Source organism: Phyllostomus hastatus, unplaced genomic scaffold (genome assembly GCF_019186645.2).
Source record: "Phyllostomus hastatus isolate PE091 unplaced genomic scaffold, TTU_PhHast_1.1 phas_contig_98, whole genome shotgun sequence".
In the NCBI taxonomy this organism is placed as follows: domain Eukaryota; kingdom Metazoa; phylum Chordata; class Mammalia; order Chiroptera; family Phyllostomidae; genus Phyllostomus; species Phyllostomus hastatus.
This window is the reverse complement of record NW_025333999.1, coordinates 10,014,159-10,041,788: the sequence shown is the minus strand read 5'-3', so window position 1 is coordinate 10,041,788 and position 27,630 is coordinate 10,014,159. Positions and strand designations below refer to the sequence as shown.

The window sequence follows — 27,630 nt, the reverse complement described above, 5'->3', positions numbered from 1 at the left end:
TGCCCGGGGTCTGTTTGTCTTCATCTCACTCTGCCACAGTTTGGTGGGTGAGGCCCAGCAGGGTGTGAAGCCAGAGATCTTCCCGCCTCCGGGCCCTCGCTCTGAGCTCAGGTGCAGATGTGGCAGCCCTGAGACCTTATTCTCGGAATAAGTGCAGGTCCCCTCCTCTGAGGGCCTGTTGCTCCACAGCCTGTCCCACCCTCTGTCTCCTACCACATACTGTTCTGTCTCTGCGTGACGCCCACCTTCCCTCCCAGGTGGGTTTGCAGTGCCATGGGCTTAGGTGAGGCCCAGTCGGTTTAGCCTGAGTCTCTGCTGAGGGGACACCAGTAAGGGACAAAGAGCAGCATGTCACCAGCAGGGGGTGCTCCGGCCTAGGCCCACCCTTTCTGCAGGGTGTCCCACCTCACCAGACTATCTCTGTGGCTTCCCCCACCTAGGCTTCAGGTCATTCTTCGATTACTTCATAGAGACGGTGCTCTTTAATTCCTGGAAACCTCTCATGCGGCGGATGGGCCTCACCGACAATGAGATCCAGGTGGCCGAAGCCCAAGCATCGCACCCTCGGGAGCAGGTCTATGAAATGCTGGCGATGTTGGTCAACAAGATGGGGCGGGCCATCTCTGTCAACACCCTGCTGGATGCCTTGGAAAGCCTGGGGCATAGGAACACAAAGGAAAAGATTGAGGACTACCTGGTGGCATCCGGGAAGTACGTCTCTGTAGAAGATGCTGCTGTTTCCTGAGGGAAGAGGATCTCTTTAGGAGACCAGAGCTTTCTTAGTTTGCCTTTTCTCCTGCAAAGGGAGGCAAAGTGGACACTAACCTGGAAGATGCAGTCAGTCCTTGTCCAGTACTTGAAGAAGTTGTATTGTCCAAAAGCCCACCATTCTTGAGGTGTTCTGGAAGTTTTTCAATGTACTTACAGTAATTTTTATGAAATATTTGTTGTTTACTAAGGATGATAGTCATATGTTCACATGTGTACTGAAAGCTGTTTTAGTTGTTTTTCTTTTTCATAAATTTGCACTTTTTACTTTGTTATTTACTGTATTGTAAGATTCATCCATGTTGCTATATATCCATTTATTTATGTCTGTGATTTGCATTTTTATTATTTTTGCAGGGTGGGCCAAAGGCAGATTCATAGCTGTGATACATGAAACACAGAGTTTACTCTGTATTACTATTTATTTATTTATAAGATCAGTTTATTATATTCAACCCATAGCGGCTTGTGTGTGTGTCTACACATGTGATTCCAGTCTGTCTGACTCCAGTCCACCTGAACAACCAGTGTTTTCTTTATTTCTTTTTTAATTTAATCTTTATTGTATTGTTTCCGTTACCATTTACTCCCCTTACATACCCCTCCCCCCAGCAATCACCACACTGTTCTCCATGTCCAGGAGTCCTTTTTCCTTTTTGTGCAATCCTTCCATCCCCTAACTGCCCCCCACTAGCTACCATCCTGCTCTCCAGCTATGAGTCTGCCCCAGTTTCTTTGTTAGTTCAGTTTGTTCATTAGATCCCACATATGAGGAAATCATATGGTATTTGTCTTTCTCTGACTGGCTTATTTCACTTAGCATAATGTTCTCCAAGTCCATCCATGCTGTCTCAAAATTCTCTTATTTTTTGTGGTTGGGTAGTATTCCATTGTGTATATATATCACAGCTGTTTTACCTGCTCATCTACTGATGGACACTTGGGCTGCTTCCATATCTTGGCTATTGTAAATAATGCTGCAGTGAGCACAGGAGCGCTTATGTTTTTTTGAATTAGTGCTTTGGGTTCCTTTGGATATATTCCCAGATGTAGGATCACTGGGTCAAAAGGCAGAATGATTTTTAATTTTTTAAGGTAACTCCATACAGCTTTCCACAGTGGCTGTACCAGTCTGCATTCCCACCAACAGTGCAAAAGGGTTCCCCTTTCTCCACATCCTTGCCAGCACTTGTTGTGTGTTGATTTATTGGTGATGGCCATTCTGACAGGTGTGAGCTGATATCTCATTGAGGTTTTAATTTGCATTTTTCTGATGATTAGTGATGCTGAACATCTTTTCATATGTCTATTCAGATGGCCATCTGTGTGTCCTCTTTGGAGAAGTATCTATTCAGGTCCTCTGTCCATTCTTTAATTGGATTGTTTGTTTTCGTGGTGTTGAGTTTTGTAAGTTCTTTATACATTTTGCATATGAACCCTTGTCAGCTGTATTGGTTAATATGTTCTCCTATCCTGTGGGTTGTCTTTTTATTTTGTTGATGGTTTCCTTTGCTGTGAAAAAACTTTTTAGTTTGATGTAGTGTCATTTATTTTTTTCCTTTTGTTTCCTTTGTCTGGGGAGATATATTCAATAAAATACTGCTATAAGCGATATCTGAGATTTTGCCACCTGTTTTCTTCTATGATTTTTATGGTCTCAGGTCTGACAGTTTAAGTCTGATCCATTTTGAATGGATCAAAATTTATTCTTGTGTTTGGTGTAAGGAGGTGGCCTAGCTTCGTTTTTCTGCATGCATTTGTACAATTTTCCTCAAACCATTTATTGAATAAACTGTCTTTAGCCCATTGTCTGTGCTTGCTTCCTCTATTGAATATTAATCGACTATAAAGGTGTGGGTTTATTTCTAGGCTGTCTGTTCTGTTCCATTGATCTATGTGTCTTTTTATGCCAATACCAGACTGTTTTGATTACTATTGCCTTGTAGTATAGTTTGATATTAGGTAGTATGATTCCTCCAACTTTGTTCTTTTTCGGGGTCACTGTTGCTATGCAGGTCCTTTTGTAAATTTTGAAATATTTGTTCTATATCTGTGAAATACATCATTAGAATCTTGATAGGAATTGCATTGAATCTATAGATTGCTTTGGGTAGTATGGACATTTTAATGATGTTAATTCTTCCTCCATGAACATGGTCTGTGCTTCTACTTATTTGTGTCTTCTATTTCTTTCTTCAGTGTCTTACAATTATCCGGGTATAAGTCTTTTACATCCTTGGTTAGGTTTATTCCTAGATATTTTATTCTTTTTGTAGCAATTGTGAATGGGATTGTTTTTATTAATTTTCCTTTCTGTTAGTTTGTAAAAATGCAACTGATTTCTGAATATTAATTATGTATCCTGTTACTTTGCTGAATTCATTTATCAGTTCTAGTAGTTTCTTAGTGGAATCTTTGGGGATTCTCTATGTACAGTATCATGTCATCTACAAATCATGACAGTTTTACTTCTTTCCAATTTGGATGCCTCTTATTTCTTCTTATCTGATTGCTGTGGCTAGGACTTCTAGTACTGTGTTGAATAAGAGGTGAAAGCAGACATCCCTGTCTTGTTCCTGATCTTAAGGGGAGGGCTGGTAGTTTTTGCCCATTGAGTATGATGCTGGCAGTGGGTTTGTCATATTTGGCCTTTATTATGTTTAGGTATGTTCCCTGTAATCCCTCTTTGCTGAGGATATTTATCATAAATGAGTATTTGATTTTATCAAATGCTTTTTCTGCATCTATTGGTGTGATCATGTGGTTCTCATCCTTCATTTGGTTTATGTGGTGAATCACATTTACCAATTTGCAAATGTACCAATTTTGCATTCCTGGAATAAATCCCACTTGATAATAATGTATGATCTTTTTGATAAATTGCTGTATTTGGTTTGCTAATATTTTGTTGAGGATTTTAGCATCTTTGTTCATCAAAAAGGTCATCATAGGGTTATTGGCCTATAATTTTATTTCTTTGTACTGTTTTTATCTGGTTTTGGAATTAGATAATGGTGGCCTTGGAGTCCAGGGTAAGTGGCTACAAAGGAACTTTTGTATGTTGGCCCTTTAAGAGGCTCTCTGAGTCTCCAGTTGCCTCTCCCTGGCAGACAGAAACCTTGTGCTTTTCACAGCTGGGTGTTATCTGGATTCCTTTCTGGCACTGGTGCCATAGGTTGGGGAGCCCAGCTTGGTGTTTAGACCCCACACACTTCTCAGGAGAAACCCCCCAACTGCTGACATATCCATTCCAGAAGGAATATCCCTTCCAGCTTCTGCCCATGGGAGCAGAGCTAGCTCTCTTGCACCTCCTCCGCATTCTCTACCACGTTCATTGTGGTGAAGTGGTTTCTTCTGTCTGTCGTTGGCTTAAGGCTTCTCTCCAGCTAGGGTTGAATTGGTTGTTAAGGATAATTTCTCTACAATTTAGTTGTAATTCCACAATGGTCCTGGGAGGCAGTTAGTGTAGCTTCCATGAACTGCTCCGCCATCCTGGATCTCCTCCTCGTGTTTCCACCTAGTGGTCCCTCCAGTCCCTTTCTGAACTCAGCCTGCAGTCCATGTATAACTCATGTCCCTCCCTGCTGTGAGTGACTAAAGTTGTCATTCAGCTATTAAAGGACACCTCGTATTCTACGTTTTGAATGTTAATAAAGCTGCTGTATATTTTTACATATTTTATATCCATAATTGTTTTTTATGAGGATGTATGTTTTTCCCACCAGTTAGCTAAACACACTGGGGCATATGGTAACACTCTGGTTAACTTCACAAGAATCTGGCAAGATGTCCTCTTAAGAGGGTCTACCATTTGTATTCCCATCAGCAATGAATAAGATTTTGTGTTGTTTCATATCCTCACTAGCAATTGGTATTGTTAGTTTTTGATATTTAGCCATTTTATTTATTTCTTAAAAATTTTTATTTATTATTTTATTGAGAGGAGAAGGGAAGGAGAAAAAGGGGGAGCAAAACATCAGTCAGGTTGCCTCTTGTCTGTGCCCCAACCGGGGCCTGAACCCAAAGCCCAGGCATGTGCTTTGGGTCCAAGACCCAAACCAGTAACGTTTTGCTTTTCGGAGCAATGCCCCACCCACTGAGCCACATCAGTCAGGGTGGTGTTTAGCCACTTTAATAGATGAGTGGGGTATCTCCTTGGTGTTTTAAATTTGATTATCCCTAATGTATGGTGCATAAACTTTTCCATTAATTGCTCAGTATTGTGAAATTTATATGTGCTTATTTACATGTTACTTATTAGGGTATCTACTCATATTGCCATATTTATTTTAATTTGGGGAGTGTGTTTTTTTATTGTGGAGTTTTACCAGTTCTTTGAATATTTTGCGTATAAACCTTTCTTTGGATTACCAAACTCTAAGTTTCCCACTATGACTTTTACAGTTTTGCATTTTATATTTAAGGTAATAAATGATTTTGAGTTGATTCATATCTAAGTCACAAAGTTTGTCTTTGTTAGTTTATTTCCTTGTGGTCATCATTTGTTGGTCCTGACTAGACTAAAAGACTATCTTTTCTGTATAGAAGTGCCTTTATTTCTTTGACCAAGGTCAAGTTGTCTCTATTTGCATAGGTCTATTCGTGGATTCTATTCTGTTCCATTTGTCTATGTGCCTGTTCATTTTAAACTATCATGCTTTCTTGATTGAAGCTTTATAATAAATTGGGAAGTGTGAGTTCATCAACTTGTTTTTCATCAGAACTGTGTAAATTACTCATTGTTTAGAACTAGTTTGTTATCCACAAAATAACTTGCTGACATTTTTATTGGGATTTTACTGGATCTTTAGATCAGTTTAGGAAGAATTGACATTGTAATACTATGGTGATTTTTGATCATGAACAAGGAATATATCTCACTTTATTTTTCTTTGTAGAGTGTTCTATATTTTTTCATTAGGACGATTACTTCATATGGTAGTTCTTTTATTTTTTGATGAACCTCTATGTCGTTTTCCACAGTCATTGCACCAATTTACATTCTACCTACAGTGTACAAGATTCCCTTTTCTTTACATTCTGACACTTGTCATTTCTTGTCTTGTTGATGGTAGCCATTTTAACAGGTGTGAGGTGACATCTCATTGTGGGTTTGATTGGCATTTTCCTTGTGTTGAGTGGTTTTGAGCATCTTTCCATACACCTGTTGGCCATCCCTATGTCTTCCTTGGAAAAACTGTCTTCGGGACTGGCCATTTTTTAGTTGGATTGTTTTGTGGAATTTTTGGTTTTTGCTGTTGAGTTCTTTGTATGAGTTCTTTGTATTTTTCAGTGTTAGCTCCTTACCAGATATATGATTTGCAACTATTTTCCCCACTGAGTAGTTTTTGTTTTTATTTTGTTGGGTTTGGTTTTTTTTTCTGTGCAGAAGTTTGTTAGTTTGATGTAGTCCCACTTACTGGTTCCCTTGTTTATTTTTCCTTTCGTTCCTTTTGCTTTTGGTGTCAGACTCAGAAAACCATCAGCCAGACCTTGAAGCAGCTTACTGTAGCCTGTGTTCTCTTCTAGGGATTTTATAGTTTCAGATTGTTACATTCAGGTCTTTAATCCATTTTGAGTTAATTTTTTTGTGTCAAGTGTAAGATGGTGGTCCATTTCCATTCTTTTGCATGTGGCTGTCAGTTTTCCATTAATTAGAGACCTTCCTTTCCCCATTGTATATTTTTGGCTCCTTTGTTTTAATTTAACCAACCATAGTGTGTGGCCTTTAAATATATTCTTATATTCAGTTTGTTAATATTTTATTGAAGATTTTTGCATACTTACCAGAGATGTTGATCTACAATTTTGAGCTGTGTCACTTCCTGTTGTCTGTGAATTAGAGGCCCAGAACTGCCTTTTTTTGAGGATAGATTCCCTATGTGAGGAGCTTAGTGCCTCTGGCAGCATCTGACTTCTGCATGAAATACAAATATTCTTAAATACTGTGAGCATTGAGCCTAGAATGACTGATACATTAGAGTTTTGTTCTTGTATCATTTTCTCTTTTTAAAATACTTTGTCACCACTCTAGCCCTCCTTCCGCCACACCCTCCTTAGTATTTACTCTAGTCACATTAGGATCCAGTGATGGAGGTGGCAGTTCTCAGTGGTTCGGGGCTTTACAGTCCCAAAGGTGTGTGTATTGTCTTATTTCAAGACTGGTGTGGCTCAGCCTGACCTAGAAGTGCCTGAACATTTAGGCATGTTCAAAGCTTAGTGTTCTGGTGGGGGTAGGGGGCCTCCATGGCCTCTGTGCTTACTCACCTCTCCCACTTCCCTCTGAGGTCCTGCCCTGAGGCCTCTCCCATTCCTGAGAAACACAGGCGTTTCCTGCCTTCCCTGTTCCTTCTGTGCAGGACTCTCTGTCTTCAGATGAAAATGTGAGTGAATGGCTTCTTCCCAATCAGGTTTCAGCTCAGGTGTCTCTCCCTCAGCAAACTTGAGCATCCTACCTAAAGTATCAGCCTTATCAGTGTTTGTCATGTTTATGCATTCAGAGAGTCAGCTTCCCGAGTGGAAGCTGTTTTTTGTTTTACATTCCATTCAAATAGCACCTGCTACACAGTAGGCATTACAATGATTCATTACTGGTTATTTTTTCACACTTTTCTGCAGTGGAAGGTGCTACCTTTGAAGAGTTTGTTGGAAATAATGCAAGGAAAGCCATTAGGTACAAAATACTCATGTATTTATGAACTCATGACCAAATTAAATATGAAACCTTATATAAAAAGAGGTGTGTGTGTGTGTGTTCCCCCCATCCTTGCACTCCCCTCATGAACAGCTGAGTGCAGGAGTGCAGGGCTGTGTATTCTCACAGGGGACATGCCCCTTCCCCTCCTGTAATGCCATCAGGCTTGCCCCGCATGGGTGGGTCGTCAGCCTGTGGATTTCTAAGAGTCAGGTTCATGGGGGACTGGAATTAGAGCCCCTCCACCCTCCCTCCCACCTGGGAGAGGGACCCCAGGCCCAGCCTGGCTCCCCACAGCCTCCCCAGGTGGTGTCTCTGGGTTGGTTACACCTGGTCCTACTGGGCTCCTGCCTGGGGCAGCCCAGCTCTGACAGAGCAACTGGGAAGGGGCAGTGGGTCCCAGACCTGTGAGTTGGTTCTGGTTGCTGGGGCGGATCAGCAGTCCCTCTCCTGTGAGCTTCCTGCACCTGCTGGGCCACCTGCACTTTCCCCACTGGCCTTTCTGCATCCTTGTGAGTGGGCCAGATGGCTCAGCCTTGCAAGTTCATGGACACCCATTCCCCACCCTTGGACTTTAGGCCTGGGCTCTCCCTCTCACCTAGCGTTCCTGGGAATTCCTGGGGCTCCTCCTCTGTTTCCTTCCCCAGAGCAAAGGTGCTGGGTGCAAAGCCATTCCCACCCTACAAGGCAAAACCCCTCTTCTACCACTACCCCTCCAGCCTTCCTAGGGGCTGCAGACTGCAAGCTCTGCCATGGGAGGCTGGCAGCCAGTAGAGGGCAGCACGAGTCAGGCATACCCACCAGCCACCCTAGAGAACTTGGAGGGGATGCAGCTCAGCCCAGAAGTCTGGGGCTCAGACAGCATGGGCCCCAGGTGCTGTAGGCTTGCTTGCCCTGCCACCTCCTGCTTCTAATTTTGATGACAGCTTACCCTCAAATCTCTAGGGCTTGGCACCACTAACTTGTTACAGGGGTGTCCTTCATTTCTAGGTTTGTTCTCTCCCAGACCTTAAACCCCACTCAATGGTGGAACCCATGCTGGAGCCTTGAGACCACAGCCAGTCCTTCCTTCTCAGGCCTGGTGACTCCACGGCTCAGCCCAGGAGCTGTGTCTGCAGCTCCACCCTCATCAGAGGGACTGTCCTTTGAGTGTAAAAGCCTGTGGGAGTAAAATAGGATCAGGAGTAGAAATGGGAAGAGGGTCCACTGTGGCCCAGCTTTCCCCTGCAGGGCTGGAGGCTGCTGCCCCCATTCTCTGGTCCATCCTCTCTCTCTTCCCCCCACCCCCACCCCCGAGGGATTGCGGAGCTGCTCCTGCTTAGGTCTCCCTTACCTCCTCCCCTTTTATCCCAAACCGGCACCAAGTAAGGTCCTGTCCTGTGATCCTTCATCACTGAGATTCCTATTCCCAAGTCAGTGACCTTCCAGACCTTCGACCTCGGCCCCAAACCTCCCTCCACAACATCCCCACCCTGTGGGGTCACCTCTGAAGGGAGCAGGGTAACCAGGTTCTCACATGGGCAACAGGAGCCACCTAATGCCATATCCGAACCCCAAGGCCACCCCTTCCCTCCCATCCCCTAGCTCTGATCCCAGCAGGCAGTAGGCATGGGACCTGTGCTGCCCCCCAGAGTGTGCTAGCAGGCCAGGGAGTCCCCAGGCACCGCTGGTGACCAAGTCCCTTCCTGAAAGGCACTGGAATCAATTCTATAATCATAACCTTTTGTCTCATCAACATGGGGGACCCTGTTGGGTTTGATACAAATGTAAGCCATACAGGGAATGGGGGTCTCTGTTCTTCCTTCTTTGAGGGGTTAGAGGCTAGAGTGTTTCTGTTGGTGATTTTGTTTGTTGCTTTTTTTTCCTTTTGCTAATTTTGTCCCACCCCATAAGCCGTGCTAACTAGAGGCAGGGAGCTGAGCCCAGAGGAGCACAGGATTGCTGCATCCAGCCACCACCCCCTACCTTCTCTCCCCCTGCCCCAGCAGTTTCCTCTGGGTCCCACTTCAGAGTGGGGAAGGAGAGGGGAGGGAGGGGTTTCTCACTGCACCAGAAGGCCCTGCTCCTAGGCCTGGAGCCCTGAACTCCAGTAGGCTCTGCCAGGCCTACGCAGACAGCACCCACAGGCAGAGGGCAAGCCTTCCGCTAGGCTCTGAAAGCTTAATGTCTGCCCTGACTGCCCCAGTGGGGATCTGAGCAGGCTCCATGTGGAAATGCCCACAAAACATGTGCAACCCTCCGGTCCCCTGGTGGGAAATCATGGCCTTTAGGGGAGGAACCCTCCCTGCCACTGCCGCTCCCCGGGAGGGGCCACCTCTGCAGACCACAGCTCCCGTGGCTGGAAGTTTTCCCTCTGACTCCAGGGCTCTCCAGAGACAAGATGGCAGCGCTCTCAGCTCTTCCCTGCTCCCCCTCCCAGGACTGTCCCCTGCCCTGCTTCAGAACTGGGCACCCCTGCAGGGGTCCCAGCTCTGATTCACAAGGCCCCACCCCTCTCTTGCTGAGCTACGTTGGCTGGTGAGAACAGCTCCGCCCTCAGGGTCCTGGTTCAGTGGGTGCCCTTGTCCCTAGAAGGCAGAGGGGGCGATGCAGAGAGCAGAGGGGCGAGGGCAGGTGGGCACAACAGCAGCAGGGTCAGAAGAGGGTGGCAGCATCTCAGACTACAGCCGAGGAGGAAGATGGGGACGACGAGGCTGCAGAAGAGGACGGTGAGGAGGGACTGTTCCAGAACAGCCACCGCCGCTTGGGCTGCCGCTTCAGGTGGAGATAGTCCTCCTTCTCACGCTCCTTTCGGGCCCGCTGATAGTGATCTTCCTCCTTCAAGTACCACACAGGCGGCCACCGGTGCTTCTCAAAGTACTCCTGGTTTTCTGAAGCAGAACACACGGGGCTTGGTGAGAAGGCAGGCCGGAGAAGGGGCTAGAGGAGCACTGGGATGTGGAGGTGCCCAGGGACACCCTCCCCCACCCCGATGCCTGGGGACCCGCAGCCTTCTGTCAGCAAGGAGCACACCCCAGCCCCTGGGGCCCCAGGGCTAAGCCCCTGCCTTCCCAGAGTCCCCAGTCTGGCTGCAGAGCTCCCTAAAGAAAGTCCCCTGGGACGGTCTCAGTGGGAGACAAAGGATGAGGTGGGGGCAGGTGTGTGAGGCTGAGGCCAGGGCGGGCAGTCTCTGCTGGAGCTGACATTCTGAGTAGAAGGGGACAAGGCGCTTCAGGAGAGCAGGAGGGTCAGACCAGGAGGGCTAGAGGCTGAGGGATCTGGACAGATAGGGAAAGGCGTGGGAGGCCACAGGCGGAAGTTTGGAACCAGGGGAGTGAAGTAAGTGATTGGGCTGTGCTTTAGAAAGAAAACGCTAGAAGGTTGGAAAGGAGGGAATGGGGTGAGAGGATGGGTAGGGCACGCCAACAAGTGGGCGGCAGGGAGCAGGGTCCCAGCAGAGAAGAGGGTGCCCAGTGATGACCTCAAGGACACTGAGTGGCAGAAACTCTGGGACGCCAGGGACATCTCTCCCTGGTGCCCTTGAGCTTCTTTTGAGCCCCGGGACCTGACACATCAATCAAGTAGAGGCAGCGTCCCCAGGACCTCAGAGGCTGCCCAGGTCTGGGTGTCTAGGCTGTGACTAGTGCCCAGGCCAAGGCTGTGAAACAGTGCAGCAGGTCACGAGCAGCATTCAAAACAATTTATGTATTTTTCTGTCACAATGTAAAATTTTAGCCCTGGCTGGTGTGGCTCAGTGGATTGAGCGCCAGCCTGTAAACCAAAGGGTAGCCAGTTCGATTCCCAGTCAGGGCACATGCCTGGGATGTGGGCCAGGTCCCCAACAGGGGGTATGTGAGAGGCAACCACACACTGATGTTTCTCTCTTTCTTTTTTCCTTTCATTCTCCTCTCTCTAAAAACAAATGAACAAAATCTAAAAAAAAATAATAAAATGGTAGTTCCTACTGTGGAGTCCTGCCCAAAAAGTCTGAAAAAATACCTGTAGTTTAACACCCTCTTTATACCTGGGAGAGACAGAAGCCCAGAGAGGTGGAGAGTTGCAACAGGTCTCCAGATACTCTGCCCGCCACACCGGCACTGTGCCTGCACCCCTCTGCCTGGCTGGATGCAGCTCTGCAGGCCACTTCCCACCCGCAAGGTCAAGCTGGGCCCAAGGGTCTTAGGCAGCTACCAGCTGCCCTGGGGTCAGATTGGAGATTTGGCCCCAAGTGGAGGCCCCTTCAGTGTGAAGAGGGGATCAGCAGGTCCTGCTGGGGATGCTCACCTGGGGACATGGCCTTCATGTCTCGGGGGAACTTGCGGCACACGTTGTTGTAATTGGTGCAGATGTGGTGGAGACACCAGTCTGCCAACTGGTACGCACAGTGGAACTGGGGAGACGCAGACGGGCGGGGTCAGCACAGGCAGCTACAGTTGCTGTCACAGCTAAAGCTTCATGGGACTGGCTCTCGGCACTGTTGCTGCCACCAACCCTAGCCTCTGTCCTGTGCCAGCATCCAAGGGAGTCCCTAAGCCTCCGGGGTGGCCTCCTTCGGTGCCCAAACTCCTCAGATCTTACCCTAGGGGCAGTTCTTCTTTCCCCGAGGAGCCAAAGCAGTCTGCTCTCAGGTGCTGACAACCAGGCTCAGAGCCAATTTCCCTAGGTGCCTGCAAGACTCGCATCTGTCATGCTTACCTCCCTGAGCTAATCTTTTAATGGTAGAATCTCTGACACCCTCAGGGCTGGTGTGGGAGATTTTGCTGTGTGTACAGGAATTAGGAGGCGGCCAATTAATTTTGGATGGGGAATCCCCAGCGTTCCTTAAATGACCTCAGGCAGGCAGCAACCCTGTCTATACAGGACACTGGGGGCTGCCCCCCCACCCACCCCCCACCAACCCCCCATCCTGGGGTTGCCTGAAGTCTCAGTCCTTCCACCCCCACTCTCCTGGAGGTTAGCCCCTCCTACGGGCGTGTAGGGTGTATCCTCTAGCCTGGAGGCTGACAGGGACTCTACCCAATCAGGAAACTGAGTCTGACATGGGGTCTCCTTCTCACCCACCACCTCACCACCCCTCCCCATCTGCAGCCAGTAGGCAGAGCCCAGAGTTGAGACTGGTGGAGAGATTCTTTCCCTACCATCCTACCTGAGCCAGTTCCAGGAACACAAGGACATCCCCATCAATGTCCACCATCATCTGAGTTGCCTCCATCAGCCCGGTCACTGTGTACTGCTCTGTGACACACACAGCCAGAAATCAGCAGAGGGACCACGTGCATGGATGTGTGTGCACCTATCCCCCCAGCAAGGACCTACTGCAGAGCAAAGAGAGGCCGAGGCCAAGGCCAAGGCCAAGGGCAAGTCCCAACAGGCCCAGGAAAAGCCACAGGCAATTTAAGTCTGCTCCCACCAGTGATGAAACTGGCGGGAGAGCAAGACTTCCCCAGTGAAGTAGGGTGGGAAGTGAAGGAGAACGTCAGTATTGTTAAGAGGATGTCACAGGACTTTCAAGCTACACGTGAGGGACCAAACAGCCTAAGATGCAACGACAGCCCCGATGCAGCCAGCGTGGTGAGCACCGCTGACGCTGCCAGGGGAGGGTGTGAAGCTTGGGTGTGCTGAGAACTATGACTTAGCGCTACGGATGAGACCCAGTTGTTTGTATTAATTCACGTTTATAACAAATTGTGTGCTAATATTGCATTTTAAGTTAAAGTGTTTATACTGAAGTAAACACTTTTCATTCTGAATTTTAACAGTACCAGTATAAACTCCTGTGGTGTTTTATATTTAGAAATATAAACATATTTCCCAGCTCAGTCCATGGGAAAGGCCTCGACAGAACAGCCATCGCAGCGCAAGGTGCAACCTCGGTGCACAGATGGCAGCCTCCAGGGGTCACCTCGGCTGCCAGAGACCAGGCCTCCGGGGAGAAACGGCCCAGTCCAGGTCGGGGGCAGGGGACGGACACCATGAACCTGGGACATCTTGTCACTCCATAGGACCAGGAGCACAGACACTGGAGCCAACTTGAAGAGACTTCTACTGGTGAAAGTTTCAGGAAGTATTTGAGTTTCAATAAGGATAATTACAAATTATCTGAAATGGATTGAGTTCAAATCTAAGGGTTCATAATAATGCTTAAAAAACAACAACAACACTCCTGGCTGGCATAGCTCAGTGAATTGAGCACCAGCCTGCGAACCAAAGCATCGCAGGTTTGATTCCCAGTCAGGGCACATGCCTGGGTTGCGGGCCAGGTCCCCAGTGGGGGCCACATGAGAGGCAACCACACATTGATGTTTCTCTCTCTCTCTTTCTCCCTCCCTTCACCTCTCTAAAAATAAATAAATAAAATCTTAAAAACAACAACAACTAATTGTTCACCCTCTAAGGATGATAGGAAACCGCTTTATCTTGAAATCTGGTAAATGAAAGACTCAAGCGTTCACCTGTCTTTCCTATATGAATTACACCACTGGTTAACCAAACAGTAGGAAAGGGGAGATTTTTCTCTTTTTAGAAGTATCCCAGCAGATAAGAAAGGAATGATTGAATTAGAGTATTATCATTTCACAACACCTAATAAATTCATGGATCCAGGCAATGATACTCAGTGGCTGACAACACCATGGAAAGGGAGAAAAGCAGACAATCTCTGCTTTTGGATGCAAACGAAAACCTGAGAAGTAGTCGTCTCACCAAAAAGAAGTTGACTGTGAAGGAGGCTTAGCCCGACAGCCAGATTACAGGGAACACGGTGTACTACAGGGGTACAATAAGCTGAGGTCTAGATTTTCTACAATAAATTGGTGGGGTTTTTTCCAACAAATAACTGCAAGGGGAAAAATGTTTTAACAAACAAGGTGCCCTTAGATTAGGAGTATCAAACTCATTTTCACCAGGGGTCACATCAGCCTCATGGTTGCCTTCAAAGGGCCAAGTGTAATTTTAGGACTGTATAAATGTAACTACTCCTTAACTGTTAATGAGTTGAAATTACATTCTGCCCTATGAAAGTAACCGCAAGGTTGATATGGCCCCCAGTGAAAAGAGTTTGATACCCCTTAGATGAAAAGAAACTTAAAAGAAACTTAAAAGTCCGGGCCAGTGTGGCTCAGTTGGTTGGTCAATGTCCTAAAAAGCAAAAGGTTGCTGGTTCAATTCCCAGTTAGGGCCTATGCCTGGGTTGTGGGTTTGGTTCCCTATTGGGGCATGTAGGAGAGGCAACTGGTCGATATTTCTCTTCCCCTCTTTCTCCATCCCTTCCCCTAGCTCTAAAAATAAACAAATTCTAAAAAAAAGTATATAAAAAATAAAACCATGCTATAGCGTTTAAGACAAGGAAGTGAGGTCATAATAAGCACCCCCAAAAGAGCGGTAACTCTGGGAGGAGGGGAGGCGGCGACTGGGAAGGGCAGGTGGAGGGCTGCTGATGTGGTCAGAAGGTTCTAGCTCCTGATATGATCATTCTGCTTCATAATAATTCATTAAGCTGAACATATATATATTTGTTCTATTTAACAACAAAGTTTTAAGCTTGAATTTATAACTTCGGAGAAAGCATATCTCACCAAACGCAAAGCACACCAACTATAGCACACACAGCATTTCCTGCTGGTCCTTGAGGAGGTACATGCAACAAGTTTGTGCGTGTGGTTTCTGGTGTGCATAGACCATTTCATGGAAGAAGTCATTCAACATTATTTCCTATGAGCCTTTTCATGCATCAGGGCCATTTAACATTTTCAGTGGCAACCTTGTGAAAATTACCCACGCGTGCTTAACCAATAGTGCCTGTTTGGCTTGCCTGATTGCCTGCCTGATGAAATAGACTTATAAAGCATCTTCATACACTTTTCCTTGAATCATTTCTAAAGTTGAATTTGACTCTTGGTCTAAGAGTTTGGGGAACTTTATGTACTCAGGGAAGATGCACACTTCTCACGGACAGCAGGGGTGACACACTGCCACAGCTGTGACCTTCAGAAGCCTCTCTCCTGCTGTGCCCTCAGCTGGGGCCCCTCGATGCCCTCTGCAGGCTCAGCCCTTAACATTCGGTTCTGATCACTAATTTCTGCCTTCTTCTTATGACCAAGCCCCACCTTGTAACCTTTTCTCATCATAACACTGAAGTTTCCCTCATAGCTTAGTCCAAAGTTTGATCATCTGCCCAAGGGCCCAGCAGCTCTGACACTGAACCTCAGCCCAGTATCACAGGCCCTGCTTTCTGCCCGGCCACAGATGCAACCCTGATATCAGCATCAGCACAGATGCCAACGCTAACACCACGCAAATCCAGTTCCAAGATCATGAGCAGCTGTCTGTCTGCCTGCATCGCTGGCTCCAGGCCCTCTCAGCCCCTGGGACCTGAGCGGCCTGCCTCCCTTCCTGCCTCCAGCCCTGCTCCACCCAAGGGCCCCTAAGGCTGGTCCCTTCTCGAAGTGAACTCCAGCTCTCACAATCTGTTCAAGGAATTGGGAGTGGCAGGTCAGCGTTCATTGTCTGTTTCTGGAAGAAGGAAGAGAAAATGAAAGTGGGAGAGAAGAAAGAGGAAAAGGGAGAAGAAGAAGAAGAAGAAAAATGAAAGCAACACAGAACAACAAATAAAGCAGATTTATATGACACAAAACAAAGAAGGAAAGGAAGAAGGAGGACCGAAGTGTAGACACATGAATTGTGTTCTGTTCTTTCTGACTTCTTAGGCTTGCCTGGGCGGAGAAGCCACACTCGTAGGAACACCAGGCCTTGTGAGCTACTGGAGACCACTCTGCCAAGCCATAATCACCTTTGGGACAGCCTACAGGTGAGTCCATCAAGCATCTCTCACGCACACACACTTGTTCACCTCTGTGTCCTCACCCAACCTCCAATATGCATCCACATGCTCACCTTACGTAGACAGGTCCCTTGGTGCTAGCGGTGAGAGAAATGACCTCTCCCGGGGGCTCCCCTGACTTCTCCCCCTGAGAGGTCTGAGCACTTGGGTTAATTACCTGTGAGTGCAACCAGGTGCGGCAGGCAGAGGCGGTTAGCCAGGATGATGAGCTTCATGTCGTCCAGGTCGGGGCTGGAAGTGAACATGCCCGTGTACAGGTACTCCAGCACGGCCCGCATGCAGCTCTTGCTCGTGTGAGGGAACACCACCTGTGGGGCACAGCAGCCTGTGGTGAGGTCCCCTTAGGGAAGGGTCACTCAGCTCCAAGAAACTCAGAAAGCCCTCAAGGCCCGCATAGCTGCCTCCATTCCCCATCAGACAGCCACCCCTGTGCTGCCCCTGTACGTGCTGAGGAAAAGTCCCCCAAAGGCCTGTCTCCCAGAGTGACAACCTGTGCTAAGCCCATCGGTTGGCAGCAGCAGTGAGCATCGCTCTAAGAACCTTTAAAAAGACCTGGATTCTCACTGGCGTCCTTCCAAAGCCATTCTGGTAGGGAGGGGGCTTGAAGGAGTCCTTCAGGTCACTGAACCTACACCCTGCCCCCTCCCCCACCCCACTGGGCCCTGCAGGGAGTGGCACAAATGGGCTACAGAACAAGCAAGCCAACATCGGCTGGCTTCTGGAAGCTGCTACGAGGGGCCTCAGGGACCTCCTCAGAGCAGCGCTGCTACAAAGCTGCTTTCTCATTAGCTGCAAATCTCTCAGGCTGCACTGGGAGTCAGGCAGAGCTGTGAGCTGCTTCTATGGTGCTGAGAAGTGCGCAGGGCTGGCGAGCCCCTGGGGCTTCACAGTCCCTAGTCTCCCACTTGGCATATCCCAGTCCCACTCCCACTTCAAGGATCAGAGACTGACCCAAATCTCAAGCCTTCACTTAGCCTCTCTTCCAGAAGGGCTTCCTTCCCAGAAATTCTAGGACATCCCTGTCTGGTGTGACACAGGTTCTATTCTGCATTGTTCCAAGTCCAGTCTTTCATTCAGCACACACTGAGGGACTGGTGCTGGTGGAGGGGGCACTTGGCAAAAGTAAAGACCTAGTCCCTGCACTCAAGACACCACAGACCAGCTGGGAAAACTGTGTGTGGACCCTCAGCACCTCAAGCAGCTGCACAAAGTAGTGCCCTGTTAGCTACGAGGCCGAGTGATGGGCAACTCATGCTGCAGAAGCTCAGAGAACAAGGAGCACACCCAGGGCCCGGCCTAGGTCCCTCTGCTCAGCTGGGAGAATGCAAAGGAGAGAACAGACTTCAGAGAGTGTTTCTAAGGACACAGCGAGAGACCCCTTCCAACTCTGCTGCCATTCTGTGCTTGAGGGCAGCTGGAGTGGCTGTTGGGAAAGGGGAAGTTGACCACATGAAGCATTTCTTTTTATTTTCTGTATTTTGATGCTTTGACCTCTGTTGGCTTGCTGACCCTGGAGGGTCCTCATCTCCCAGGGCTAGCCAACTACTAGAGATAGTTAAAGAAACCCCCTGAGAGAGGGTGCACCTTTGTTTCGCAAACCAGCCAATCCAGAATGCTCACCCCCACTACTTCTTTCATCAGCTCTCACTCCTAGCCATGGTCCCCCTACCCCAGTCATCCCAGACACCAGGTGACTAAGGGCAGTGCCTGTGCCCCAGAGCCCACTGAACTTACTCAAACCAGCCAGTCTGAAACCTCACCCTGCCTCCTCCTCCCCTTCCTTCCCGAGGAACCACACTAAAGGCCGTTGCCCACAGTTCTCCCTGCACCCTGTCTCCTGACGCACCCTGCCCTGGTGCCTCTGTCTGTGTTCCCCCAACCCTCATTGTGGGTCCCCTTGCTTATTAGATCTGGGGGTATAAACAGGTACCTTTTCAATGGCAATTTCCTCCTGATCGGTTGTCATGCTCACCATGCCTCAGTGACGGGTTCAGCCTGGGACACACTGAGCTTTTTTCTAGCTGTTTTGCATGTGTCAGGGAGAAAGCAAGGTACAACGTAGACAGCCAAGGAATCAGAGGTCCTAAGTTCAAGCCCTAGCCTCTCCTTCCTACTTATACAACTCTGCACGAGTCATTAACTTTTCAGGGCCTCACTTCCCTCACGTATGAAGTGGGAATGCTGAGCCTTGTCGAGGAGTCACAGGTGAGATGACAGGAGATAATGTACTGAAAGTGCTTTCTCAACTGTAGGGTTAGGCTGTCACTCTGATTCCCAGTCCCGGTGTACTGTACAACCCTCGGCTCTGGAACCACTTCATAAACTTCCCTGTGGCCCATCACTCTCTGGTTAACACCCAGTGAGTCCTGAAGAACGCACCATGAAATGACAGATGATGTCTCATATGCAAAGAGCGCAGGTCTCTCTCCCCGCCCCCTACCCAGCCTTACCTCCCTGGTGGAACTCTCCACAAAGGGCCCCCCAAACATGGCGGCCATCCAGTCGCAGCTAGAAATCAATAGGGGCTTGTGGGCGCTGATGGTGCCGTCATCCAGGATGAAGGTCACATCTGTCCAGGAGGAAATGAGGCATCATGTGAGGACATGTGAAAGGAGGTGGGACTGCCCACCCCCAGGGTCGACAGTGCCCAGACAGCATGCCTGCGCTCCAAAGCCCTGAGCTGGGGAGCAGCTGTGATGCACTCTCAGGCTCTAGGCGGAGCCAACGCACCTCCAGACCCCAGGGCCACGTGCTCATCAGACCAACCTGGGCTCCTCCAGAGGTTGCAGGGAGGGTATGGCCCTGCCTTCCCGCTCAGTCCCTAAGCACACTCCCTACCTGAGAAGGTGCCCTTAGCCAAGCACTCCTTAACCCGGTTGGTCCGGCGGACGTGGAAGGCCTTGGTGATCTCCTGGTTCATGAAGGCCTCATTGTTGAGGATGTTGGCCACCATCATGCGGAGGTCGAAGACCTCGAGCAGCTCCGCGATGTGGGCAATGTGCATGAGGTCCCGCTCCTTCTCGTCAAGCTCCCCAGTGTACAGGTACTTGAGAACAGCCCGGAAGGGCCCCGGCTGGATGGAATTATCCATTTTTACCACCACCATCAGTCTGGATTTGTAGGTCAGTGGATCTTCTGCCATCTCCTCCTGGATGCTTATAAAAGCTCGGCTCCAGGAAGACAGCACTCGACCCCTCCCTGGCAGGTACCCGGTGCCATTGCCCCGTAAGATGCCATCGCTGGTTGAGGCCCGGAGCCCAGCCGGGCCGGAGCCCCCACCGTCCTCCACGCTCTCGCACACGTCAAAGCTGGCGGCGCGAAGCAGGAAGTCCCGGCCATGGTGGTGGTGGTGGTGGTGGTGGTGTTGATCGGGGTGAGCCCGGTGGTCCTCTGGGCGGGAGACCCCTGGCCCCGAGGGGCCCCCCAGCTCTCCCTCACTTAGGTCCATGAGGAACAGGTCGTAGAACTTGGAGGAGGAGGTGGAGAGGTAGATCTTGTGGGCAAAGATGCGCACCCGCTCCTGCAGCACCAGGATGACGTCCGCGCACAGCGGGTCCTCCAGGAGGTGGGCGGGGCACTCCTCACTGCTGGAGGGGGGCTCGGGCACCACGATGATGGGGGGAGGGGGCTTGGGGGGCAGGAAGGGCGCCTGCAGCAGAGGCCGCTGCACGTTGCGGAGGTGGGACTTCCAGAACTGCAGATGGCGGCGGGAGATGAGTGCTGCGCGGATGGCATTGTCAAAGACGTCCTTGATGCCGAACTGGGCCACCACGCTGGTCTCGTAGTAGGGGATGCCCAGCTCCTTGGCCACCTCCCGACCCTTCTCCGGGGGAAGGATCTCATTGGGCTTGATGGGCCTGGACATTCAAGGGGGCAAAGCAATGTCACGTTGCTGGGGGAGAACAGGGGCAGGGAGAGGCAGCTCGCTAGGGCCCACTGTTCTTCACCAGATGGGGGTGGGGCCTATGACCCGGGCCCCACTCCTGCCCAGCTCAATTCCAGTGAATCTCTGCCCTTTCTGCCTGATCTGACCAAATCCTACCAGTCCTTCAAGGCCTACCTCTAATCCTCTCTTCTTCCAGGAAGCTTTCCATATCTGTCAGGCCCTGGCGATTTCTCCAGCTCAGAGCAGTGTTAGCACTAACTAGCTCTCTGGTAGTCAGCATGCAACTTTCCACATTGGTTGCTAACATGTTCTCCTACTAAGTTTATCTCCCAGCAAGATTATAAACCCCTTCCATGCAAAGGCTGCCTCTCTCCTCTCCTCATGCTGCTTAGTCCACCAAGCTGACACAGTGTGTAACATGAATGAACAGATAAATGAATGGATAAGACAGGTGGCAGGAATAAAAGACCGAACACTCTTATTGATTCTCTATGTGGACTTGCTTCAAAGGGAGGGAGAGGTGTAAGGCTGAGGGGAATTCCCTCGGGGCTGAACACGGCGCCAGGGAGACACATGCCCCCTCCCTCTGCCTTCCCCCTTGCCCCTTCCTAGGCACCAGCTTCGCTACCTAGCCAAGGGTCGCCTGGCCCTATTGACGGCCTCCAGGTCAGCGTAGCGCAGGTCCAGCTGGCAGCCCACCAGGATGACAGGTGCTCGGGGGCAGAAATGCTTGATTTCTGGGTACCACATAGTCTTGACATGGTGGAGCGAATTAGGGTTGGCAATGGAGAAGCACAGGACCACCACATCAGACCTGGGGATGAGAGAGTGCCGTTAGGCTCGGAGAGAGCTAGCGGCAGGTTATTTGCCCCTGGAACAAGGGAGAAGGGGCATTCACACCCCACCCCTACACGACAGTCCCACACCTGTCACATGATCTGCTTTTATGGTCTTTCCCAAAATGTATAACGACATTTACATTTACATGTCCCTCTACCTTGTATACCTCTAATTTAGTGTTTTAGAGCCTCCAAAGACCCTCGTTTTGACCTCATGGCTACCCTGTTAGAAATTACTATTTTTACTATCCCGAGGCTGAGAAAAGTCATCTTGGAACAGTTCTCCTAATAGCCCAAAGTCCCGGAGCTGGTGGGCTGCAGGGCTAGCACTGAACCGGGCCTCCTGACTCCAAGCCTGCTCCTCTCACCCCCCCGCTGCCTGCCCCGGGAGGACCAGCCTATCCTGTCTGCTCCACTCCTTCCTGCCCATCTAAATGTCTCAAAGGTGCTCTGTTCCTGGGGAAAGCAGGGAACATCCACGCCTTGGCTCCCTTCAGGCATCAGAGTCTTCCCTACCTCCCATAAGCAAAGCGACGGTCTTTGTGGTGGTCTCCAAAGGTGTCCCAGAGGCGCAGGGAGACGCTGACATCATCTACCACATCCCGGGAGCGTTCCAGAACCTTCGGGGGTGGGGAGAGCATCAGAACTCAAAGGCACGCATCCTTGGGGCCCCTGCATGTCAGCTCAGGGGGGTGCCAGCTCACGCCCAAGGGTCCCAGGCAGCAAGGGGGATGGAGGGACAGAGTTAGCACAAGGCTTCTGTCCAGGTGCCTTTGCTATAGACTCAGTAATAAGGGTATCCTCCAAGCTGGCCAGGAGGAAGGAGACTCTAAAAGGGCAGCTGGGCATGGGTGTGGAAGGGATCCCTCAGGGAGCCTGCCCTTGTTTCCAGCTTTACCTGCAAATCACCTGTTTACCAGCCTCTGACCTTCTGGAATCAGCCAGCAGATCCTTTCCTTCTCTCAGCTCTCATCTCTCCAAATCCCCAGTCCCACCAGCTAGTGCTCCCCATTACAGGGGCTGTGACTGCACAAGACACTGTTCCCCAGGCATCAGGTTAGCTGTGCAAACCCCCCCCCCCACCCCCACTGGGGCAGGCTCCCCTCAGCCCTCTCCCCAGGGGCTCCTTCCTCTTCAGCTGCCCCACCCTACCCCCAGGGGGCTTCCCTGAGCTCAGCACAGGCTAGGGTTGGAAACACCAAGGAAAGGATTGGGAAGAAGCCCAGAGGCATGGTGTGGGCCCCAACCCAGCGGCCTTGCCACCTTACCTCCTGGCACACCCGGTACTGGTCGATGGCCCAAACTGTGGGCACATGGGTGGCAAGCAGCTGGTACTGGGTGAGGGTGGCATTGCAGGCCCGCGCACAGATGAGCCTGGTCTTGCCCACGGCGTTGTCCCCCACCACAACGCACTTGATGGTCTCTACGTTTGGCCTTTCATAATCCATGTCAGAATCCATTAATTGGGACCTGAGGGAGAGGAGAAAAATAGTCAAGATGGCCAGCACACCAGCTCCCAGAGGGTGAGGACCAGCGGCTCTCACTTCCAGCATTTGAGCAGGGGCGAGGAGAAGGGAGTGGGCAGCTTTTCTGGGCAGTAGCTCTGCAGGGGCCCAAGGAGCCTTTGCACCAGATGAACCACTTGTCTCCCTATGGTTGCCACCATCCTCCAACTGGGCTTCTGGGTGGAGGGAGCCGAGGTCCGTGACAGAACCGCAGGTAGAGCCTGCTGCCCGGGGCCTGTCCCCTCTCCCCCAGGAAGAGGAGCGTCTGCCCGGGAAGCTCACTCATCATCCACTCTCCTCCCGCCAGCAGGGCTGTGGCAGCAGAACAAACAGCTGAGAGAAGCAGAGTCAGGGCCAGGTCCCCACCCCTTCCCAGCATGCCTGAGGGCAGGGCCACTTTAAAATTTAATGGACCTGTCAGAGCTGGGAGGCACCTCTCCTGGCCTCCACCTTCACCTCTGTCCAGCTCTGGGGGAGGATTTCCAAGCCCCCAGCCCCCTTTATGGAGATGCCAGAGTTTTTCTCCCAAACTCTCTGGGTGGAGAGGCTTCTGGGTGCACCTGAGCAGCCCACCAGCCTCCCCTCCTGCCTCTGGGTTTGTCACGTGGCCTGTGTGGCGGGCTCACTCAGCTGCAGGCCCAGGTTGGACAGAGAGGTGGGGGTAACTGTGGACCTTGCCATCCCCTACCTAGGTGTGCCCTCCCAGCACCCTGCATTGAGCCTCAGGGACAGCACGCCACACCCGTCTGCACCTGCCATTCCTAGGGAGGAGGACTGTCAGGATGGCAGCCCCCAGCCACCTGGCACTCCTAGAAAGACACTCCCCAAAATGGCTGGGAGGGGAATGGGGTTCTGCGGGGAAGGAGCACAGGGTCAGAAACGGGCCTGTGTTTCTGGGCAAATGCTTGCCTCAGCTTCCTTCTGTGTTGGGTAGAGAGGAAGTGGTGTGTCCACTCCCCAAGGGAGGGCTCAAATGAACAAAGAGAAGGATCTTCTATGTAATCAAATGTTATGTCAGTGTTTAAAAAGCTGTCATCGAGAGGGCCCTTGGCTTGAGGGGGCTTTTGCTGGCAACCCCCCTGCTGGCATCCACTCTCTCGGAAGTTGGGGCAAGGCAGGCATTATTAGGAGGCATTGTTATCAGACCTTTGTTCGTTAGGGTCATTGGCCTGCCCCTGCTCACATGTGCTGTGTGCATGAAATCCACTGAGGGCTGCAGCAACCTGGAGAAATCCTTCCTAGGCCAAGGAAGGAGACGTCCTAGAGGCTGCCCAGGTGCCCTCACTGCTGAACCATCCAGCCTGTGAGCCAGGCCACCAGCAGCTCCATTCCTGCGGGCTGTAACTGGATGCCAGCATGCAGGAATGCGGAGCTGAAATATCCAAGTAACGATGGCAACTAGGATTTGTGCAAGTGGATGCATCTCAGCAACCTAAGCAAAAAGTGCAGCAAGGACTTCTCAATGAGACGAGTGCCTCCTACTCCTTGGAATTTTACAGGATCTGGACCTCAAACAACAGGGGTCTCCATGCAGGTCCCTCCCCAGTTTCCAGGGTAACTGTCTGCATCATCCCTCTCCTTCTTCTACCCCTCCTCACTCTCCCCAGCAGGCCACCTTTATTCTAAAACCCACTGGCCAAGAAAACTTCTTTCTCAAATTTAGACTCTAGTGGCAGGCAGAAGGGGGGTGATGGGGAGGAATGGAGAAGAAGCATCAGTTCTTAGGTCCAGGAGTATCTTGATGGCAGGGAAGATGCCAGAACAGCAGGGCAGTGCTGGTCCAAGATCAGCAAGTTTATGATTAAAATGCTCACACACAAGTGCATAGGAAGGTGATGTGGTTCCGTAGGGTAGCACTAATGCTGTGGCTACCAGCCTCCCAGCAGGTCATGTTCCTGTTCTTTGTCCAAACTTTTTATATCAATCCCCTCAAGACTCAATTTCCCCTTTCAAACCCCATGACGATAAAGATCCTCACCATTTGCAATGCAAAGGCAGTGTACTCTTCACAGAATATGTAATTGAGACTCAAAAGCACTTGAGTTTAAATTGTCTTATGGGCCCTGGATGGTATGGCTCAGTGGATTGAGTGCTGGCCTGCAAACCAAAAGGTCACCAGTTTGGTTCCCAGTCAGGGCACATGCCTGGGCTGCAGGCCAGGTCCCCAGTTGGGGGCATGCAAGAGGCAACTGCCAACCAATTGACGTTTCTCTCACACAACAATATTTCTCTCTCTGTCTCCCTCCCTCCCCCTCTCTCTAAAAATAAATAAATAAAATTTTAAATAAGTAGATAAATAAATTGCATTATGCATCCTTAGGGGAGCGACACACTATGTAAGTTTAGACACCAGACATGCTGGGTACCGCTCAGACTGGATGGCTCCTCCCCATCCTTCCCCTTCCTCCCTGTTTTCATCATTCTTTCCCTCTCCACCCCTGTCCCAACTACCTGAGTGGTAAAGTTCACTGTCATATCTAGGAAAGGGCAAATCACTTCACTTCTCCGGGCATCAGTCTGGCCTTCTGGAAAATGGGTACGAGGGCTTTGAAAGTAAGTCTCTTGAATCTTGGTAAATTTGTGCCAAGACAGGCTGGGCTGAAAGGAGGTCTTTGCCTTCTTATGTAATGTGGGATTATATAATGCTAGATTACATATCTATATGTGTAATTATACCACTCTTTAAGATACAGCCTGGCCCAATTAAGCCAGCAGAACTCTTAGTCTCATCAGCTCTGTCTCAAACAAAGACCCTGTACTGGAGGTAGCATGCCAACCTAACAATAATGTAATTTTTGCTCTAAAATATTGCTATTTTACTGTACATCGATGATGTATGATGATAGAGTCTACTCAATGAGCTTCTCAACTTCCCCTTTCCTTCTGGCACTCTCTCCTTCAATGACTAGACTTTTCTGTACAACCGCCTCATCCCCATGCCTTCTGAGGCTCCTGAGTAACCTCCATAAACTACGGCTTCCTTGCCACCCTTCCCTGGGGCATCACAACCCACAATTCACTCCTCTCCTTCAGTGACCCCAGAGTCACTAGATGTTCCCTCCCCACCCTGTCCCATGATCCCTATTCCCTCACTGCTCTCCTAGCTCTTTGTACTCAGGACAGACCAAAAGGCAAGATGTGCTCAGATTAGCTACAACCCTCACCAGCTCAGTCCCACCCCCATACCCCTACACACACTCTTTAGCAGAGCCCGGAAAAGCCCCCCTTTCACTCCCACAGCTGATAGGAGGCTTGTTCATCTGTAGCTGCCCCAGTCTGGTTGTCAAGGAAACAGAATCTCCCTGGGAGCCTGGCTTGTCTCCTAGCAACCAATATCCCACACCTCACATCTTACAAAAAGCAAAAGGAAGGAATATCCTAAAATTTAAGGTAAAAATAAGGAATGATAGATGGGAAGGATGGATCAGGGGGAGACGAACAGAGAGGGTGGCCTTGGAATTAAAGGAGGCTCTCACGGGAGTGTCGCTGACAGAATAATATGGAGGAGGATGGAGCGATGAATTCCCAGGAAGATACAGTGGGCAGCAAGGCCCAAAGGGATCTTGAATGACCATATTAACAAAAATGCAAGCCTAACATGGACTAAGCTTTCTCAAATACTAACAACCGCTAAGCTTTCTCCCAATAGTTTGCCAGAACTCAGATACACAGACTGCAATTGAATTGGGTTGAAGGAAACACCTCTGGAATGTCCAGCAAAACACCCCAAACCCGTTGATTTTTAACGGAAACATTTCAACTACTCCGGACCTTTGTTTCTGACACGTTGCTCTGCACGCACACACAAAATAAAAATAATTTTAAAGAGGAAAGGAGAAGGCCTCGACACGCCAAGGCAATCAAGTCGTCGTCCTTCCCCTAGAAAAACCCAGAGATGAGTCCCCCGCCACTCGAGCAGCCGAAACTATAGCCGGGGGAAGAGTCGGAGCCGAGGGGAAGTCAGGAGGGGCGCAGACAGGGCCAGGAGGGCGCAGGAGGGCGAAACGGCACGTTCCCAGAGGCTGCCTGCAACCCAGCATAATAGAAATTAATCATTTACTTACACCACTACATGTGACGGGGTGATTTCTAGTGTAAGGAACACATCTCTTCCTGCTAAGCACGCTCATTTTAGTAAAATGTCTGGGGTCACTCCGCGCCTGCAAGTTAGGACGATGCCGGCGCCGCCGAGCTGGTGGTGGTGGTGGTGGTGGTGGTGGTGGTGGTGGTGGTGGTGGTGGTGGTGCTGCTGCTGCTGCTGCTGCTGCTGCTGCTGCTGCTGCTGCTACAAGCTCCCGGCCCGGGAGCGTTAGATCAGAAACTCCGACTGAGCAACCCAGGTAGGACGGCGGGCCGGGAGCGGCCGCGCGCGCGACACTGCAGCCATCGCCTCTTCCGGATCAGCATCTCCCCGCGCCCCGGGCGCCCAATGTCATGGAGGCGCGCCGGAGCCCGGCTGCGCGCGGCCGCTCCGACCTCCGGCTGCCGGGCCGCGCTGTCGCCGCGGGTCCTGGGCTGCGCAGGCTGGAGGCGGCGCGCTGTAGCGAAGATGGTGCCAAGGCTGCCACTGCTTTGCCCTGCCCGCTCCGAAGGCTCTGCAGCCTAGACGCCTACCGCTGCAGTCCCCAAGACCGCTCGCGACCTCCTTCTTTCATTCACAAAAAAAGGAAAGGGGTGGGGGGGGGAGGGAGAGAGAGAGAGAAAAAAAGGAGAGAAAGGGGAGTTGATGAATCGCACCAGACTGCTGCGTAACAGGCACCGCCCACCGCGGCGCGCGGTTGGTGGGAAGGGGTCAGGGGCGGGGAAAGAGAGGGATTGGGAGCCCCGGAGGCCCTACCCCCCGGCCCCGCCCCTTGGCTCCTCTCACACCCCCCGTTTCCACTCCCAGAGGCACGCGGCGAAGGGGGGCATCTCGGCTCGCCACCTGTGCGGTGTGCGTCCCTTTAACCGGAGAGGCACAAAATCTCGCTGGACTCCCACGGGGTTTGCCCCTTCCCTCCGGGAAGCTGACAAAGAACTCCGAGAGGTACCCTAGTCATCCCTGGAAGGAATGCGGGTTAGGAGAGGGGAATACGACCCTTTTACGTTGTCCCTTAAACCCAGGCCTCCACTACTTGCTC

At 50.5% G+C, this 27,630-nt stretch overlaps 2 protein-coding genes across 4 annotated transcripts in view; one reads left to right on the top strand and one right to left on the bottom strand.

The window, feature by feature from the left end:
* LOC123828317 (tumor necrosis factor receptor superfamily member 10A-like) overlaps nucleotides 1-1,621 on the top strand; it is a 37,059-nt gene extending 35,438 nt beyond the window's left edge. For 2 of the 3 annotated variants that reach the window (XM_045853164.1, XM_045853162.1), the window contains one exon: nucleotides 441-1,621. In XM_045853164.1, the coding sequence (XP_045709120.1) occupies nucleotides 441-745 (305 nt within the window). In that variant the 3' untranslated portion in view covers nucleotides 746-1,621. The remainder of the gene's footprint in view (nucleotides 1-440) is intronic. The other variant, XM_045853163.1, reaches the window with a different exon arrangement.
* A 5,821-nt stretch (nucleotides 1,622-7,442) lies between these two features.
* Nucleotides 7,443-27,183, bottom strand: RHOBTB2 (Rho related BTB domain containing 2). The gene is made up of 10 exons (XM_045853119.1): nucleotides 26,575-27,183; nucleotides 22,274-22,475; nucleotides 21,522-21,625; nucleotides 20,795-20,980; nucleotides 19,119-20,137; nucleotides 18,731-18,849; nucleotides 16,438-16,588; nucleotides 12,588-12,676; nucleotides 11,726-11,831; nucleotides 7,443-10,332 (listed from the first exon to the last, which is right to left on the bottom strand). Exons 2-10 carry the CDS (start codon nucleotides 22,463-22,465, stop codon nucleotides 10,118-10,120), a joined length of 2,181 nt encoding a protein of 726 aa, XP_045709075.1. The 5' UTR covers nucleotides 22,466-22,475; nucleotides 26,575-27,183; the 3' UTR covers nucleotides 7,443-10,117.
* Nucleotides 27,184-27,630: the final 447 nt, after the last annotated feature.

Excerpts from the sequence above, each read along its gene's own strand:
- RHOBTB2 (XM_045853119.1), bottom strand. The coding sequence starts at position 22,465 with ATGGATTCTGACATGGATTATGAAAGGCCAAACGTAGAGACCATCAAG. Across the intron at positions 20,138-20,794 it reads GCCAGGCGACCCTTGGCTAG|GCCCATCAAGCCCAATGAGA; the intron begins GTAGCGAAGCTG and ends TTGAATGTCCAG. Across the intron at positions 12,677-16,437 it reads GCACCTGGTTGCACTCACAG|AGCAGTACACAGTGACCGGG; the intron begins GTAATTAACCCA and ends TGTGTGTCACAG.